This window comes from Cervus elaphus, chromosome 21 (assembly GCF_910594005.1).
Source record: "Cervus elaphus chromosome 21, mCerEla1.1, whole genome shotgun sequence".
Classification (NCBI taxonomy): Eukaryota; Metazoa; Chordata; class Mammalia; order Artiodactyla; family Cervidae; genus Cervus; species Cervus elaphus.
Window position 1 is genome coordinate 45,526,671 of NC_057835.1, and position 19,655 is coordinate 45,546,325.

The 19,655-nt window shown below is 39.2% G+C and overlaps 1 protein-coding gene across 1 annotated transcript in view; it reads left to right on the forward strand.

The window, feature by feature from the left end:
- Window positions 1-2,004: 2,004 nt before the first annotated feature.
- The window catches only part of STMN2 (stathmin 2), a 56,299-nt gene continuing 38,648 nt past the window's right edge, over window positions 2,005-19,655 (forward strand). The window contains exon 1 of the mRNA XM_043880397.1: window positions 2,005-2,392. Within this exon, the coding sequence (XP_043736332.1) occupies window positions 2,374-2,392 (19 nt within the window). The 5' untranslated portion in view covers window positions 2,005-2,373. The remainder of the gene's footprint in view (window positions 2,393-19,655) is intronic.

A 19,655-nucleotide genomic window follows, 5' to 3' on the forward strand; every position in this document is an offset into this window, starting at 1 on the left:
TTATTTATTTCCAGACACTGCCAACTTCCATATTGCTCTCTTGCTGTGTCATAGTCACAGACCTGTACAGTGACAGGAAGAATAACTTCTAATCTTCCTGTTCAAGAAATGATTTTATTGATCTCTACTCTATCTTTTATTTTCCTTATGATTCAGCAGGTCAGAACTGCACGTGCTCCTGTAGCTTTCTATCATTCAGCAAGATATCCATAGAGTTAAAAATGTCTTACAATAGGAGAGGAAGAAATTTATTTCAGCACCAAGGAGAGTACCCTATTAGTTTGAAATGGTGTTATGCATTCAAAACTGCATATTATTCATGAGGCTAGAAAGAAATTGAAAGGTGGTTTGACAGAAAGCTGCTAAAAACTTATCTCATAAGATAGCTTATGAGAAAAATTCTAACCGTTTCTATAAAATTTAAAACTTGCCAAAGTTTTGTACGTGTATCTGATTTCAACCATGCACTAATCTTTTAGCTTTAAAATACAACAGAATTAGAGATTATTTGTCTATTTTTCAAATGTCAAAGCCACAGACCCTTGATGGACTTAGGTTTAAGGAAGTTTCAGTGAAGTCACAGAAGAGTTAAATTAACCATAATTAAAAACTCCATGATGCAATGAGAGATTATCATCCTAAGTGAAGTCAGTCAGAAAAACAAAGTAAAAACCATGATAGGAATCCAATGAACCTATCTATGAAACAGAAACAAAATCAGGGACATAAAGAATAAGACTGGCGGTTGCTGAGGAGGAGATGGGTGGGAGAGGGTAGGAGAGAGGGCTTGGGATTAGCAGATGCAAAATGGTATATATAAGGTGGATAAACAACAAGGTCCTACTATATAGCACAGGGAACTATATTCAATATGCTGTGATAAACCATAAAGGAAATCATATAAAAAATGTATATATATATATATATATATACATGTGTGTGTACATATATAGCTGTATATATATATACACATATAACTGAGTTTCTTTGTTGCACAACAGTAATAAGCCCAACATTGCAATTCAACTATACTTCAATAAATGTAAAAAAAAAAAAGGTCCATGAGGTCCATGTGAACAAGTCCTAAAATCTTGCTCACTGCTGTGTCCTCAGAGCTTGGTACATGGTAAATGCTCAATGAATATTCATGGGAGTCAAGTGAGAAAGAATGAATTAATGAATGGCATTCATTTAGTGAGTAGGAAGGAATTAATGAATATCTGGCTCATAATCAAAAATCACTGTCTGCACCTGGTCTCAGAGGTCCTCACACTGCTCAGTCTGAAACATGGATGCACCTTTCTCTGCCCTGTATCAACAGCGACTCTGGATCTCAGGGAAAAAATCTTGCTCCAGATCACACTTTTCAACTCCACTAAGCTTTCAGTATAAAGGGTTCTCCTTAGAGCCATGGAAAGGTCACTGAGGTTTCAACCGGTGTAATCCTATATCTCCAGGGCACCATAGCATCCACCCACCTGTGGCTACTCCAATGCTCAAGTCAGCCAGTCAATCTGGGTCTGCCCTGTTACCCGCTGGACAGGACGTTAACTCTCATCTTCTTCCCAAAGTCCCCAGGGAGACGATAACTACTTGTCCCTACTCCCTAGCAACCCAGCAGCCCTTTCTTGGTGCCAAAAGTAGAAAGCAGCAGGCCTTGCTCTGCTGAGAGATCCTCAGGAGTCCAGAGACATTTAAGTTCAGCTGCTGGGAGACAAATGACAATCGTGCCTTTCTGCTTTAAGTTGTCACCACACCAGACATGGGGTCACCCTGAGAGACTAGAATCTACCAAAGACATGGCCAAAGCTGAAAGAGAAAACACGCGCAAGTAAAAACAACGTTTAAATAGACGTTTCCCACAGTCAGCAGGTTGTGAAGACTTCTCAGGCCTCTGAAACCCTTTCCTTTTTCCTGTGTCTATTTGTGCAATGAAACAAGTGCGAATCAAGTCAAGCCTCCTGGCTCCTAGGTAGGTACAGCCCAGTTCTTAGCTCCTAGAAGGATTCTGGGCTAAGGCTCCACTCTACTTGGACTGTACTATCAGGCCCCCAAAATGGGGGGAGCTGCCTGGGAAGGACTGATTTCCATTTCAAACTGCATTCTGGTACTTTGTACTCCAGCACCATTGGCCGATCAATATTTAATGCTTGGAGATTCTGACTGTGCGGGAGTCATGTCAGGGGACCTTGGGAGCCAATCTGCTTGAGCTTCTGAGTGATAATTATTCATGGGCTCCTGCCTCTTGCTCTTTCTCTCGCACGGCCCCACTCTGCAGACTCAGTGCCTTATTCAGTCTTCTCTCTCGCTCTCTGCGCTGCTGTAGCCGGACCCTCCGCCTTCGCCACCGCTCAGCATCTGCACATCCCTACAATGGCTAAAACAGCAATGGGTAAGGCATCGCGCCTCGTTCTTCCTCGGCTCCACCTGAAGCCCACCTCTTACCTTTTCTCGTAGAGCTTGGAAGGCATTCGGAGATATTTTCTAGAAGAAAAGACATTATTGGTAACACAGGAATTGGGAAGGATGGAGGCAGCTCCGGGGTTTGAGGGAGGGCAAAGAGGGGGTCTTTGAAAATCTAAAGTTAAGGATATGTGTGTTTTTTTAAGGTGGAAGCAGGTAAGTTGCCGTCCCACGGGGAGTGAATTTATTCTGTTTCCATATTTTAAATTAAGGCTTAGCCGTTGGGGGAGGGGGCTACCTTAACTATATGCCTTAAATGGGGTTAAGGGACATTTTGGAAAGTGCTTGTAACGTCCTTTATCTCTTCTCTAGTTAAAAGATTAAGAAAGTAAGAAAATAGGGAAGAGGAAAGGGGATGGGAGGAAGGAAAAAGAAAAATGTAAAGTCCAAGTGGTCCCATCTAGGCTGTTTGAAAGATGGGTGGAGACGAGGGGAGGCGGGTGAAGAACCGGGCAAATTTTATGGTATTGTCTGGTGGCAAAAACCGCTAGTCCTGGGGCGCGGTGTGGGGAGGTGAGGGCGCGGGGCGGGGTTGCGGGGAGACCTACACTCCTTTGTTTTAGGGAGAGGGAGGGGATGGAGAGAGGAAGTCGGGAGGGCAAAGAGGGCGCGGGCGGGCAGCTGCAGGGGCGGGGAAGCGCGCGGTTAGGGAGGGACCGCGGTTTCGCAGGCGCTGGGGTGGGGTTTCTTTGTGTGAAGACGAGCCGTCCCGCGGGGGGTGGGGGGAAGGCACCTGCAGCGCGGGGCACACAATGCGGACTGCCCCACCCTGAGCGAGCCGCGCCGGCGCCCTCCCCCCCGCCCCGGCTGCAGCATCTCGGGCTTACAGGGGGGCACGGGTGCCGAGCGCAGCGCGAAGCCTGGAGCCCAGCCCTGGGTAGACAGCGACGCCACGCCCCGCGCCTCGCGCTCCGGACTCCCAGCCTCGGCTTCCGATCGAGACCTGACCATTGCCCCCGCCCTCCCCACCCTGGCCTCATTGTTCTGTTTGTAGAGAGAAGAGGAGAAAAGTGGGTTAAACATTTTTCTTTTCAAAACCACATCACCTAGGGTTGATTAGACTTAAACGCGATAAATTCTTCTTTCACGCATTTGAGCGGTGGGGAGGAAACCTTTTGGAAGCTAGATATGAGTACACATAATAATACAGATACAAAAGAGGTCAAGGTCTTTAACTGAGCCAAGTGATATAACAGTTTTGTAGGTCAAACAGGGCCAAATATCCGCAATTTTCATAGGCTCAGCCGGTATCAAGAGACAGATACCAAACGAGGTTCCGGATCCAAGGCCTCCAACCCCAACCCCTGGGTCTTGGGCCTCCAGGGCCCCTCCGTGGCCCCCGGGGACAGGCAGGGAGGGGCTGAAGCTCGGGCGGCGGCTGGAAGCACCCCTCCCCCGGAGCGGGATGCGGAGAAGGGAAAAGAGGCGAAAGAGGTTTGCTCTGGACCACTCCGCCCTGCCCCACCCTCCCAGGCGGAGCCGGGGAGACCTCCGGCTCAGATTCTTGGCAAAGGGGAAGGGGGTCTTGGGGAGGGGGGCCCTAGAGCGATCTGCAGTCCTAGAGCCCTCTTTTCCAGCCCGGGCGTCTAGAACAGACAGGACGCCCCTCGATGTGCGCAGACTTCGGGCGTTGCTCGGAGTCCGGGCTCGGAGCCGCTCCCAACCCACCGAGTGTCTCTGCAGAGAGGCCGGCTCGAGCCCCGCCCTGCCACACAAAGGCGCGACCCCACCCCAGCCGGCCGCGGGGCCGCAGAGGTGACCCCTTCCCAGGAGTGCGGGGGGCGCTTCTCTTGCCCTCCCACAGTCCAGGGAACCTGTGATTGCTTCCCCCAGCCGAAGCACACGATTCACGCCCTGTTCAGGTGGAGACCCCTTGGGTGGTCTTGGTGCGAGAGACCCTCGCTCCAGAGCGAGGGCTCGGCCCCACCCTTCCCAGCTGGGACGCAAACCCGACAGCGGCTGGCCGGGTGGGGGCGCGCTTGGCGAGCAGGCGCGTGGATCGCAGCCAGCCCTGCAGAGCCCCGCGCCGCGCCCTGCGCGCCCCTCCCCGGAGCTGGGCACTCGCCCCTGCGGGTGCAGCCCAGGAGACCGGTTTCTACGCAGTGTCCTGAACTACCCCAGCTCCCCACAGTCGTGCTTCGCCCTCAAGTCGGGAAAGGGTCTGAGAATGGGGGATGGGGGCGATCTGGCTCTGCGCTCTGCACCCCCCCCCCCCGAGAGGTTTCTGCTGCAGGAGGGCTTCTGCAAACTCATCACCATCATCAGTATTACTGCTGTTATTTCAAATTATTATTGTTTGATGACTCAGGTGCCATATTTGTTCAAACGGTTTGAATGATCGCATTTCAATGAGGATTAACCCTTGCTGCGCTAGCTTTTCTTCCTCCTATTCCCACCCCCCTCCCCAGAAAAGAATGCATTTCTTCTTTAATTATACTTTATAAAACAAGTAAATGTTTGGTTGCTGTAGGGATTTTGTATGTTCATAAGTGAAGGTACTTGCTAAGGGCAGGGCTTGTGTGCCAAAGATTGCTGGAATATTCTCCGCAGAGAATTGTTTGTGGCTGCAATATGCATATATAATTGAAATATTATGATATTAGCACTTGTATTCCTATGTATTATAGGCCATATCTATAAACATTTCAACGTAGATTATGCACAGAATTTTAATTGTTTCTTTTTTGTTTTCAAAACTCTTCAATTTTGCACAGAAACGTGGGTTGTGAAACGGTAGCCACCGTTCCATTAATAAAAATTCCACCCCAAATACGACAAATGCAAGGGCCCTTTCTGCCATGAGTAAGCAAATCAGGGAAAGAAGTACAACCTCTGCATTATTAAAATAATGGATTTTGAAATCATTCCAGTTGCAACGCATAATCAATTAATCACCAGGGCGGATGCTTTCTCCTGATTCATTAAACAATTATTGTATTCAGCATGATTGTACTAGCTGCATATAATACTCCCTGTTATCTTCTCTAATGAAGTGGACACCTTCTAAATGGATACATAAATAACTGGAAGTGGAAAGAGGAGGATTTGGTCAAAATTTCAGGATAAGATGGAAAGAGAAATAGCAGTAGCTTATCATTTAGTCTTATATGTATAGTTCACACCAGGCGAGTAAGCTGAGCCTGCAGTAAGCATTACTGACCCAGTGACGCCAAAGGCAAGTAGCTGGTTTAATGATATAAATTAATACATTTGCTGGTGGTTGTCTTACCTGAAAGAAAATAAGTTTTTCAGTGATAATTAAGATTGGATGGTTTGGCATATTAAAATCTACAACTTTTAAATTAAAGTTAATTAAAATTAACCATGCTTTTGTGGTGTGACTTACAGATTTGTACTAAATTATCCTAAGGAGAAAAGGAGTGTTTTTATTGTTAGAGCAATTGTCTCTGCCCTTAATCATTAACATTTTTAGCTGAGTTGTATTGTTACATTCAAAATGCATTTGCTTACTTTCATATTTTTTAATTATTAATGGATAGATCATGGAATAAGCATTTGACAGATTATGTCTTCCAGCAAATAACTCGTTCTCAGTGGTGAATGCTGCAAGAGGTTACATTTTCCCCTGATTCAGGAAATGTCCTCTCCCAGTGTCATAAAGCCGGTTCATGCAGTGAAATAGTTTTCCTCCCTGTAATTTAGGATCAAAATAATTACTCAATTCTGTGATTATCTAGTTGTAGCTATCAAGCAGAATTTGTAAGCTAAATCTGTAAAATTAAAAATGAAGTGGAAGATAAGTCAATTGCATAATTAATTGAGGATTTTTGTCATTGATAAATCCGAACCATTTTTAAGAAAATGCCTGACTTATCAATAACTGTGTTTTTTATTCCAGCCAACTATACACCCACCCCACCCCAGCCCCACTCCCACCAGCTTATTGTTCACATAGGCTGGAGGAAGCTGGTCTCAGAGCCGAGGGCTACCTTTTTTGGGTGTGGTCACCCCAGGCAGCTGATATTTAACTCCAGTTCACTCTAGTTTCCCTTGTGATCTTAGACAAACACACATTATTCTGTTGTCACACAACCTGTGACCTTATATGAAAAACACAAGAAATTTTCAAAAAAAGAAAAAAAAAAATACAGAATTAGCCAGCGACCCAGATGTTTCTAGAACCAAGGCGCTTTGCTGGTTCTTTGAACTGGAAAAGCTTGGTGCCTGCATTAACTTTTCACACCACTAGAGGGCAATCATGTTCTCAAAAAAGTAGATTTGCTTATTTAAGCCCTGTTTCAAAAACTTGCTATTTATTATAAAAGCATTCACTTGCTTATTGGATAAGTTAATGCCATGCTTAACCTAGTGAATGAAAAGGGTTTGTGCAGTTTTTCAAGGAGACATGAAATGAGCCATCTTAACAATCTGAAAGTAGGTGTTCAGTTCAGGAAGTAGGTATAGGTCCTGGTTAATTCTCTGATGATTTTACTCTTCTAGTATCATTACATTGTTATTGTAATGTCATTTATATTATTTTGGGAGTGGATACATAGTAGACAGTGGTCAGTAGTAATATCAAGATTATTAAAAAAAAAAAAAAAAGATTATTATAGGTACAGAATGTTTCAATGTTTAAATAAATTAATTAAACAAAAATATTGTTTAGTTATTCATTTATTTGAAATGTGCTCATTGTTGTGGATTCATTTGAATGTCACTCTCCACCTTCAGGGATCTTGCAAGTTAGTGACTAAAGCAGACAGGTACAATGTGATACTGAGAGAACTCCACCCCGCAACCCCCTCCCCACCCCCCGCAGTTGGCTGTTCCTCTGTTTCCTACTTTTTCAGCTTTTTTTCCATTTAAAGGATATCTCTTTTAAATAAATCCAGTGTGATTTCAGCTCGAATATTTAAATCTAATGTTTTGTTAGCTTTCAATAATTATTGAGTACTCCCTTATAGTAGTTTTATTAGTTTAGTAGAAAATTGATGTTAATTTTAATGAAATAAGAAGAAGCAGATAAGCATAAGCCAATTTTTAAGATTATCAAAATTGGATTTTTTTAAATGTTTGCATTGGTAGGGTATTCTTTTTCTCTTATATTTCATATAACTATAATCCAACCATAAAATATTTAATTGGTTCATATTACTATGCTCCCAGATTTAATGTGCATGTGAATTACCCCTGACTTTCATTAAAATGCAAATTTTAATATGGTAGGTCTGGTTGAAGCCAGATATTCTGCATTCCTAACAAGTTCCCAGAAGATGCTGATTCTAACCACCAAATACATTGATTTAAGAAATATAAAACTGTGATATATGTGTACCTTCCACAGTAAGCTCTGACATTATGTCCTAACATTTTCAAGTCTATGGCAATCTTTACAAAATATTTCACTTCCAATCTCATACACTTAGGGATTTTATTCCTCTGGGAGTTTTGTGTTCTGTGCCATCATTTTCTTTTAATTAGACTTTTAAAATATATTCGGATTGCAGGACTCAGCAGAAGACCTTCAGGAGAATGTGGAAATAAGAATTTGTGCATGTGTATGTACCTGTGTGTGTATAAGAATGGAATGTTACTTGTGGTACAGTTAAGAAGGATGACAAATCAATAATGCTCATTCCTGTCATTCCCAAAACAATATGCAGAAAAAAAAAAGTCAATTCAGAACCTTTTACTTGTGGAATGTTGTGCAAAAGTCTGTAACCCCATTTACCACATTGACTAATTCATTGTCAGTACTCCACACACTAAAGAAATTAACAAAGAGAATCCAGCAGCACTAAAATTGTCTCTCAATACAGCCTGCATTTATCATTTACCAAATTATCTAAGAGCATTTCTTTCTGGATACCATATTAGCAAATTATTAATAATCTTTTGAGTATGGATAGATATTTGAAAACAAATTATGTGTGTGTTATCTGCCTATGTAAACTAGTAAGGGACTTCTGTTACTCAATACTGACTTCCTAAAATGTGACCTAGAGGTAAAGAAATGTGCCATCAAGGAATATCATCAAAGATACCCTATGTCAGTCCTTCTACACAGTGGGTTGCTGACCATGCCAACATGACCACATCTCTGGAAATGCTACCCTGATACTATGCATGAAATACTATGCATAGAAATGATACTATGCATGAAATATCTCAGATTATAGCTTTACTATTTCCCAAATAGGGCATTAAAAACATGGTCTCAAAATAAAGCTGACCAGAGATATAGTACAATACACTGTTTTTCTCCATGAAGTTGGAGTAAGCCTCAAGGTTATCCATTCCTTTGTTCCTCCTGTCATTTCAGGGTCTCTCAAAAGCGAGGAAACCTTCAATTTTTGCAACTCCTAGTACATTTCAAAAGGAAGAAGACAGCATTATTAAAGTAATACGTGTTTTAAACATTTAATCCTAGCAGTCTTGATAGCTGTATGTTGTACTTCATTAAGACATCAAAAAAATCTAAACTAGGGGCCCTTGAAGACTGAGCCGAAAAAACTTCCTGCTTGGTCCTTCAAGCAATAGTTTTCCTATGATGCTGGTTGTTTTCAAGAGTCATTCTTCTGGCATAGAAGTAAATTTCAGAGTGTCTATAAGAAATTACTTTAGTCTATTGATTTCATCCTTACATAGCATATATAACATGCTGGACACTATGCACTTCACACATTTCACTATCCAGGCATCCTCAAAAGTCAGTACCGTTACAGATGAGGAAACTGAGGCCCAGAGAAGAGAAATGACTTTCCCAAGGTCGTGTAGTTACTCAGACCCGGAATTCGAACCCAGGTGTTCTGGCTCCAGAATCTTCATCTTTAATGAGTAACCTTACGTGTCAGAGGTTTTCTCATCATGGGGTTTGAACCAGTGATGCCGCCATTTTGTTTAACAGGCCCAATGGTCTCATCCTTTCTGAGCACAGAAGCACCTTGAAGATGAAACACCTTCAAATTAATGACTCGTTATAATAGCTAACCTGGGGCTTATTACAGTAATTGCCACGATTCAGGCTTTTGGAGAAAGAGAGCTATGAGACCATGGGGGCTGGAACATATGAAACCACCCGGCTTTCTGAAGGCTCAGCTAAGAGCCAGCAGGGACCTCTCATGTGGACACAATGATTTTTTCTCTGGAAAAAAAAAGCTTAAGCTAATCAGTATCATCCTGGTTGACACATTTCAAATGGACTCTCAGCTGTCTCCATAGGCCCTAGATATATAATTTTAATATTTTGTTTTATAAAATAAGTCTAAAGCTAAAAGAGAGATACAACAATGGTATCCACATTTAGTATAACCATTAGACATTACTTGAAGACTTCTCCATCCTGTTATCTCAAAAGCAGACAGGCAGGCAGGAATGATTGAGAAGATTCTGAATCCCCTGTGAAACATTTTTAATTATCTTTTAATAAAAGAATCAGGTCCTGTCATTAGTCAAGGAGACATTTGCAGTAGTAAAATCTGTGTTTATATAGCCCATTTTTATTAGTCATGATTAAAGATAACAATTTGTGTTCGTTTGTTCTTGCAAAACACTTTTATGTGAATGTAAAGGTTAATTAATGCATCTCAGCAATCAGTTTGCTAGTCATCTGGAAATATAGCTTCTCGAGGAATTGTACTTAAGAAAAGAAGCCACACACTATACCAGAAAACCATAACCAAAATTTTAAGGTTTTTCTCATTTGTAATTTTGTTGACCTCCAGTTTAAAATATTTAATACTTTGAAAAATTATAAGATTCCAAAAATTTGTTTTTGTGACCAAAAATAGATAGTTATAGTTCTTGTATAGTACATTAAATGTAATGCTTTCTGGAATTGATTTTTTAAATTATAAAGTGGTGGCTATAAGAATGCTTATTTAGTAGTTATTCTTCTGGAATAATTGTACTCTGGATGTCAGATTGTTTATCATTCGTTAGCACAAGTACTTAGTATAATAATAAATCATCAGTGATATGAATCTGTCAATCTTTTGGTTATATGTCTATATCAGTATAAAAAGAAATTGATGAAATTCATCTAGACTTAGTTCCACAAATACTTGTACAAGAAAGTATTTTAAAATTTAGATTTTCATTCTACTCCCTATCTTGGAAGATTTTTTTTCCCTTTAACAGCAACAATAATGGAGCCAGTTTTGTTCCACTGAACAAAACTGATTACAGTAAGCCTAATAAGAGTCTTTCAGTTTGGGCTTTCTAGTAAATAGAAGCCTAACTCACATGATAAAGTTCAATCTATAAAGTACTGACTGTTTCAGAACTGAGATGAGAAGATGAGAATATCATATCAAGATGTTGCTTCTTAACAGTTCTAGACTAACGGGGAGGGGCACCGATCATGTCAAGCTGTTGGAGGGAGGCTATGCAGCTGCCTTGGAACCCTGCTTCAGAACATTCAGACTTGTCTTTACTACTCCGTGGTTCTTTTTTTTCCTAACACACTAATGTCTATTGTTATTTAAGTCTCAGCTTTATCTGAGCAGTGTCAGTTAGCATCCTTCTCACTGTAGTAGTTCAAACACGTGAAACATCACGAGTTGATTCTAATCTTTTGATGTCCAGGTTACATGATCCCAAGACTCCTGTCACTTTAAAAATCATCTGTTCATTCTACTTCTGACCTACTTTTTCCTTTTAGAATTAAAAAAAGAAGCAGATAAACATAGAAGATTGAAAATGTTCAAAAGAAGAATTAGCATGACCTATCAGTATGGGACCTTGTGGTTCTCAGAAGATATTCACAAACTCCATCCTTTTTAACTTGCAAATAGTCCCTATGAAATGAGCATAATATACAGGTTACTCTGTTTAAAAATGCTCAAAAAATTTACTTAAGCAAGTTTACATGTGATAAATTTTAGAGATGGAGCCAGAACACATTGCATTATATATGTAATAGTATATATAACATATATATATGGCATATATAATATACATATCTTTATTATACATATCTTTATTAGACCTTTATATACATAACTCTTTATTAGAACACAGGTCTAGTAAAAATACACATCTTTATTAGAACTGTATATGATTTTACTGATATATGAAATCTACAAAACAAAATAGAAATTCATAGATAGGTGAGGGGGTGTAGGATTGGGCAAAATAAGTGAGAAACATTAAGTACAAATTTTCAGTTATAAAATAAATAAGGCACAAGGATATAATGTACAGCATAGGTAATATAGTCAATAATATTGTAATAATTTTGTTATACATGACAGATGGTAACTAAACTTACTGTGGGAATAATTTTATAATGTGTAAAAGTATTGAATCAATATGTTGTTCACCTGATAGTAATATAATATTAAAGTCAATTATAAAAAAAATAAAATAAAGTCAATTATACTGCAAAAAAAGATGTAGATATCTAATATACATTGTATATCTTAATATTATATGTATTAGGTAGAATTAAATTAGATATGATATCTATGATATATATCATATATATTACATCTATATAAGATAGGTTATGATAATATGTGATTAAATAAGCTAATAAAGTTTAGCACTTTCTCCTGTCCAGTAATGAAATATGCACAAGTGAAGAAAGGCAGGTATTGAGTGGGTTTGCCTTCAGTCTAAAGTTATTAATGGTTAATGGCATTGATTAAAATAGATTCAAGCACCCACTCCATTCTGAAACCTATGCTAGGTGTTGTGAAAATATAAATAATCATGGTCCTCACCCTTGGAGAATTTAGTCTTTTGAAGAAAACAGACCCCTGAACATACAAAAAAAAAAAAATAACCAGTAATAATAACATAACTATAAATAGAAGTGTCCATCATTTTAACAATTTTACTATACTACCCTGCAATATTATTACAAGACAGTACATGATACACTAAGACCATCAATTAGGAAGCACAGAGATATAACCAAAGACTGTTAAGACACCTCTGGCAGATCAGAAGTGGATATGGGGGTTAGATGGACATAGTTTTAAATCTTGCCCCATCTATTCACTGATAATCCTTGAGTGAATTATCATCTACTGCCATTTTCCCAATTATATCACACAATATATCTCAGGGAAAAATAATACCACCTAAATTACACGGTTGTTGTCAGACAGAAAAAGGCAAATACTGTATGATATCAGTTATATGTGGAATCTAAAAAAAATACAAATGATAAATGACATTTTTTGTGTATATGCAAAACAGAAACAAACTCACAGACATAGAAGGCAAGCTCATGGTTACCAAAGGAGAAAGGGGAGAGTGGAGGGACAAATGAGGGGTGTGGGATGAACAGATACAAATGACTGTGTATGAAATAGGTAAGCAACAAGGATATACTGTATAGCACAAGGAATTATAGCCATTATCTTATAACCTGTAATGGAGTATAATCTGAAAAAATACTAAATCCCTATACTGTACACCCGAAACTATTGCAATCTTGGAAATCAACTATACTTTGACTTTTAGAAAATCACATGGTTGCTGAGAGGATTAAGTAAACAATTCAATATTAAGCACTTCATAATCCAGATCCACCACAGGCTTCCCTGGTGGCTCGCCCAGACAGTAAAGAATCTGCCTGCGATGCTAGAGACCTGGGTTCAATCCCCTGGAGAAGGGAATGGCTACCCATTCCAGCATTCTTGCCTGGAGAATTCCATGGACAGAGGAGCCTGGCAGGCTGCAGTCCACGGGGTTGCAAAGAATCGGACATGACTAAATGACTTTCACTTCACAATCCAAATAGTAATCCCCTTCCCTGACACCTTAAATGGATGATGAAAACAGCAAACAAAAATATTAATTTACTTTGTAAATTTTACATATAATAACAAATCTACTAGAATTACTTGGAATTTAGGAAATGATCATTACTCAATAATTCTTTGTGGTAGAGGGAGAACTGATAACAATATTTATGAAACAGATGCCACTATCATATATCTCTAAGATAAATCCATTCCAGGAAATGCCAGAATCAAAAGTATTGGGTTGGCCAAAAAGTTCATTCAGGTTTTCCCATAAGATGTTAGAGAAAACCTGAGCAAACCTTTTGGCCAATTCAATACATTTCTTTTGAATTTATTTCTCATCTCATGTTTCCCTGTTATATTTCATATCTCATCCTCCTTCAAATATACATATAGCATCAATAAAACTAACCCTCTTGCTACCTAGTAAGGCTCATCAACATAAAATATCATATTCGACAGAAATAAAAACTGATTCCAGAAGCATTAAAATGTAGAAGTCTTCACTGAATTTTCTTGGAGAGCAGTCTCTTGTTCTTAAAAAGGTTATTAACCTATCAGTTTTGGGGGAAATTATATCACATTCCACACTCAGACACACACACAGAGTCTCTTGTTCTTAAAATCTTATCAGCCCATCAATTTTATCCAAATCTGACATCACTTGACTGTTTCATAATCTGTCTTTCCTGTTTCTTCAATTTCCTCCCTACCTGGAACTCTCCTGCTCTCTTCCATTTTCAACACCCATCCTTCAGCTAGATCTTTTCTTTCAGGAATAACCAAATATTTCTTATCTGGACCAATTTAGCCCTCCTACTCTCCACCCATTAGTAAATAAGCACAACAAAAATAACTAGAGACAAGCAGTAAAAACAGAATACTCCTTCGATAACTCTGGTAGGGAAAAAGATACAGAAATGTACAGTTTAGTATTGTTCTCCAAGTCATTCGTGAAAATAATACCTTTCCAATCAGTAGCTTTCCAAGTACTGATCAGTAAAACACTGTAAAATATTAGTGGAATGTTATTATTTAAATAATTAAGATAAATAAGTAAGATTAGCATTCATCTGACATCTGATGTTACAGAGACTTAAGGGATCATAATTGACTACTGACTTAAAGGGGCACTATTTTGTTTTGCCTCCAGACCATCAATTCATATAAATATGTGGTACATAAACCTGGAATTATATTTATGACATAATTGCAGGTATATTAATAGAAATATGTTTATACTTACAAGTGTAGTATAGTCCTTTTACAAATTAGATACTGTTGATGATTACCATATACATATAAAAATACCCCATATTGTTCACATTTATAGGCCATAAAATGCAGATGATAAAATATACTCCTACCTTCTTATAAACAAGAAATAATGACAAAGGAGGAGCTTTATATGAAAGCATCAATACAATTTAAACACTCGCGAGGTCATAATATATTACACTGAGTAGAAAAGTTCAGCAGTAAAGAAAATGTAGATATTCTCTCACCTTAAAAAGTCAAACAAAGTTCCAAATGCCTAACCAAAACATGAAAGTACAGAGAAAAGACCTACATCTCTTCCATTAACAGAACACTTGGTTTTAAAAAGAGCTTAGTAGTAGAACAAATAAAAGAAAATGCAATTCAGTATCTAGGATGAACATTTTTTATAAGCTCAGCATTAACATTGAAGAAATATTGAATTAAGCTGCTTTGAAAGAATTGGATTCCATCCGCTGTAATTTTTCTTAAAATGAATTTTTTAAACCTACACAGTAGCAGTCTGTATTGGTTTTGAGTTGCAGGAAGCTACATTCCAACATATGCAAGAGAAGAGTCACAGAAAAATGTAACTTGGGAGAGAACAGTGAATTTTATGACCTGCTTGCAGAGCTGAAAAGAATAAACGCATACCCACTTTTGCTGCTCTGTGTGTGTTGGGGTTTCCCTGGTGGCTCAGATGGTAAAGAATCTGCCTGCAATTCAAGAGGCATGGATTCAATCTCTGGGTCATGTAGATCCCCTGAAGAAGGAAATGGCAGCACATTCCAGTATTCTTGCCTGGAGAGTTCCATGGACAGATGAGCCTGGCAGGCTACAATCCATGGGGTTGCAAAGAGTTGGACATGACTGAGTGACTGACGCACTCACACACATTCATTGTCAGTAAAAGAACTGCAGAAAAATATATAAACTGGGAGAGAGCAATGAATTTTATGACTTGCTTACATAGCTGAAAAGAATAAATGCCTACCCACTTTTGCTGCTACTGACAACAAATAGCCAACATTTTATCACTTTTGATAAATTTTAGAAGTGAACACTGAATACATGGAATAAGGACCAGTCAGCTAAGTCAAATAAGATTTCTCAGAACTGCTTCTGAAAAAGAATTTGGTCTCCTAGAAGCAAAAAGAAGCAAGCAGGCTTTGCAAATCAACTTCACATCTAGCTCTCCTTGATCTTTCTTGCTGTGAACTCGACAGGTTTACCATCTAGCAATGCGCTTGGCAATTAGCCGTATACTGACTGGTAGCACCTTTTTGTGGTCATCATATTCCTTGTCATTTATTGTCTCCCTTCTATGCAGAAACCAGTGACAGGTCACATACCCCTCTGCCCTTTTTCCTATTTCATTTTTATGGCAACTTTTAAACAGGTTTTATTATCCCCGCTTGACAAGGAAGGAAAGGAGAAGCCGCAGGAAGTTCTGTAACTTTCTGGAAGTCACACACATTGTTCAGGGCAGAGGCAGGTTTCAGGTCTCAAGCTGTCTCTATTTGCTCCAGCTGCCTTGCCAAGAATGGTTGTTGACTTCGTGTTTTGCTACAGACATTATTTGTCTTATATGCAACTATACTAAGGGTTTCTTTTAGGCCAGAACCACATTTCCTGTACCTCATCTCCCCTACCGCACCCTCGCGGCTGGCAGTAATAATACTGCTGGCTAATGTGCATTGAGTATTTAGTGTGCTGAGTGTAGTGAAACTGCCAAATACCTTAAGATGATTACCATCCCCACTTCACAGGTGAGCAAGGGAGGGAGGGCAAGTCACCCACAGCTAGTAGGCGCTCGGGCGAGGATTTGAAACAAATCAATCTGACCCTGGAACCTGCGTGGGCAACACAGCCTACAGCCTCCCTTGGATACAGCAGGGGCTCCATCTGTGTTCAGTAATTATGAGATAAGGATGAAGAGAAGTCTCAGAATTACAAGAAGAAAGATGCCACAGCATTTCACTATAGCCACACTCTGCAGGACTTCAAAAGTCAAAAAATAAAGAACAAGTTAGAGAGGATTAATCTTTATAACAATATCTTGTACTAGTTAGCACTTCAGTTTCATGAAACGTCATTTAATTGAGTCTACAGTGATATCCTATCCTACCCCTGTTTTTTGGATTAACTCATATCTAGAAGGTTTAATATATTGGTTAAAGTCAGATAGATCCTGAACTAGAGCGTAAGTCTTGAGTTCTTACTCACATTTTTTCTATTATGCCAAGGTAATATTTATTCATCTTTAGTCAGTATTATGGGCTTCCCTGGTGGCTCAGCTGGTAAAGAGTCCGCCTGTAATGCAGGAGACCCAGGTTCAATCCCTGGGTTGGGAAGATCCCCTGGAGAAGGAAATGGCAACCCACTCCAGTATTCTTGCCTGGAAAATCCCGTGGAGTGGAGCCTGGCAGTCAGTTCTCCAGACCAGAATACTGGAGTGGGTTGCCATTCTCTTCTCCAGGGGATCTTCCCAACCCCAGGATCGAACCAGAGTCTCCTGCATTGCAGGCAGATTCTTTACCAGCTGAGCCACCGGGAAAGCCCAGAAAAGCAACGGAACCCATAAATGAATGCAGAGGAAACATTTACCTACCTCTTTTTTTCTCCTTACATAGAGGGACGTGATTACCAGCTGTGAAGCTGACCTTATGAAAGACAGGCTGAGCGGGTTGCTTAAATTTTGCCTTGAAACTGAGCAGTTATTGTGTTACTAACTAGCACCATTTGAAACTATCGCCATAGTTACAGCTGTGGGATAAGGGCCAAGTGACAGAAGCAGGCCACTGCAAACCACAGCAATTCCTGTCTATAGCATAAAAGGAAGTTAGTCAATTTACTGGAGAGAATCAATGAGCTCAGTCTGGGTCCAACATCTGGGCTCTTAACCCCCCACTCTTCACCTCTTCTCTGTGGGTAAGCCAGCTGAGCCACAGAGAGATGGGGGCGTGGGGGACACGGAAACGGTGGGGGTGGGGGGGCTGGTGTCATTTGCAGCTGGTGGCAGCTCCTCCCTGCTCAGCCACCAAAAGGTTAGCATTTATAGAACACTAACTGCCACACCCCTGGAGAAGGAACTGGCAACCCACTCCAGCATTCTTGCCTGGAAAGTCCCAAGGACAGAGGAGCCTGGCGGCCTACAGTCCGTAGAGTTGCAAAGAGTCGGACACGACTGAGCAATTGAGCGCAACCGCCTCACACAACTCTGTACACACATTAAATAAGACGCCGGCTCTCACCCTCAAACCTTAAATACGCTTGGGAAGAAATGATTAACAGCAAACACAGCAGTAGAGGAATAACGGCTAAGCTTTATGAAACAAGCCAGGAATATGCCTGTGGCTTTGAAAGGAGAAGAGACTCAAAGCCCCTTGCAATGGAAACCATCAAGTTTGAGTCCCTCCTGTGTTTCGGAAGTCACAACCATTAGAGCCATTTCTGAATTTTCACCTTAACCTAGTATTCAGATCCTCCGTCCTGCTCTATATATTATTACTTAGACACTTCTTTGAACTTGTGAATAATATCCCAAACCACAAGTACACTTTTTTATGAATGTGTTTAGGCTGAACAAATCTAGAGAAAACAGAACATAAAGGAAATCCCATATTGTGCCTGTAAGTATTATGTATTACCAAGCTGTGATTTTTAAAATAATATCAGCAATTTATTATGCCAAATTTCAATTCATATTTATCTATATAGGTCAAACACTTGATACCATTTTGCCTTCAGGTTTTTAATTAGGAATGTTTATGACCAAGTCAAGGGCTACTTGCTACATAAAGAAAATAAGATGCTAGTTTATTCTGATCTCACTCAACCAGTTATAATTATATGTAATATTTCTCATATCTTAAGAATGAGTATTATGAACTCAAAAAGAACTCCAGATGGCATCCAAAACTTTACATTTTATGCATCACCTAGTCTGCCTCATTGTGAAAATAGATACATATTTAAAGCCAAAAATTGATCTTCCATGTAGTATGGGGTAAAGTTGTTTGCTCAAATAGTTAGACAATTTGAAATTCAATCCATGAGTAGCTTTATGAATCACATTATATATAACATTTTGTGTCTATCATGTAAATATTTATTATTAAATACAAAGTTTTGGTAAGAGGAAAATTTACAAAGAAAAAATATGAAGAGAAAGTTTTCCTTTTCTTTAAAAATGTAATAGCTTAAAATAATTTGTTTAAAAGAAGGTAGATAATGGAAACCCTTAGCGGAGAAAACACAAAAGAATGAATCAGCATGTAATGAGAAAGCTAATCCATTTATAGACAAAATTGCTAAATTTGTAGAATCATACAATTCCAGAGCTTGGGAATACTAACTGTCAATGAGAAGGAAAAAAAAAAAAAGTCCAGAGAAATTAAATAGCTTGTCCAAAGTCTTAACATAAAAATCTTAAGTTCTGAGACAACTTCAAAGTTCTGCTCTTCCTTCCAGTTCTGAGATGCTATGGCTAGTGATTCCAATTGCATTAAACAAAATGCAGACCTAATAATATTTATGTTGATGATCTTAAAGTAAGTTTTTGAGAAATAGTGCTCACCAATTCAAGTCAACCAGATTTCATAGAAGCAGAAAAACAATGCATAACCAGAACATAATAATGTTTTGTTACATTATTTCCTCAGTAATAATATATTTCCTCAAAGTATGAACAAACTCTCCTGATCACTCAGTTATTTTTATTTGTATCTTATAGGTTAAATGTGTTATGAAATCCACCCTTAAGAGAACATACAGTTACTTTTTAAACATTTCTGGACTTTTCATGACATATATTGCTTATTTCAAATAATCAAAACTGAAATTTCAGTATCTTTAGCCTTTCTGTAGCCATTTGCTTTATTACCAAAAAAAAAAAAAAAGGCAAAAGGATATTTTGTCACGCAAAGAACAATAACTTAACAAAGCTACAGTTATCTTAGTATAAGCATATAAAACTTTTGTGCCACTGAAAATGACCATTTCTTAGAAGAGCTTTTATTTCCAGAAGAAACAAAAAGATGTGAAAGAAAGAAAACTTAGAAAACTTCTCTTGGACCACGTTGCCTTTTATATTTTGATCTTGTTTGTAACAGTCATGACCCAAAATTGACTGGGGAATTCAGAAGCTTCTGACATTTTACTTACTTGCTTTTTATATTGCTTTGCATCCCTTGCAGGAAATTATACTTAACA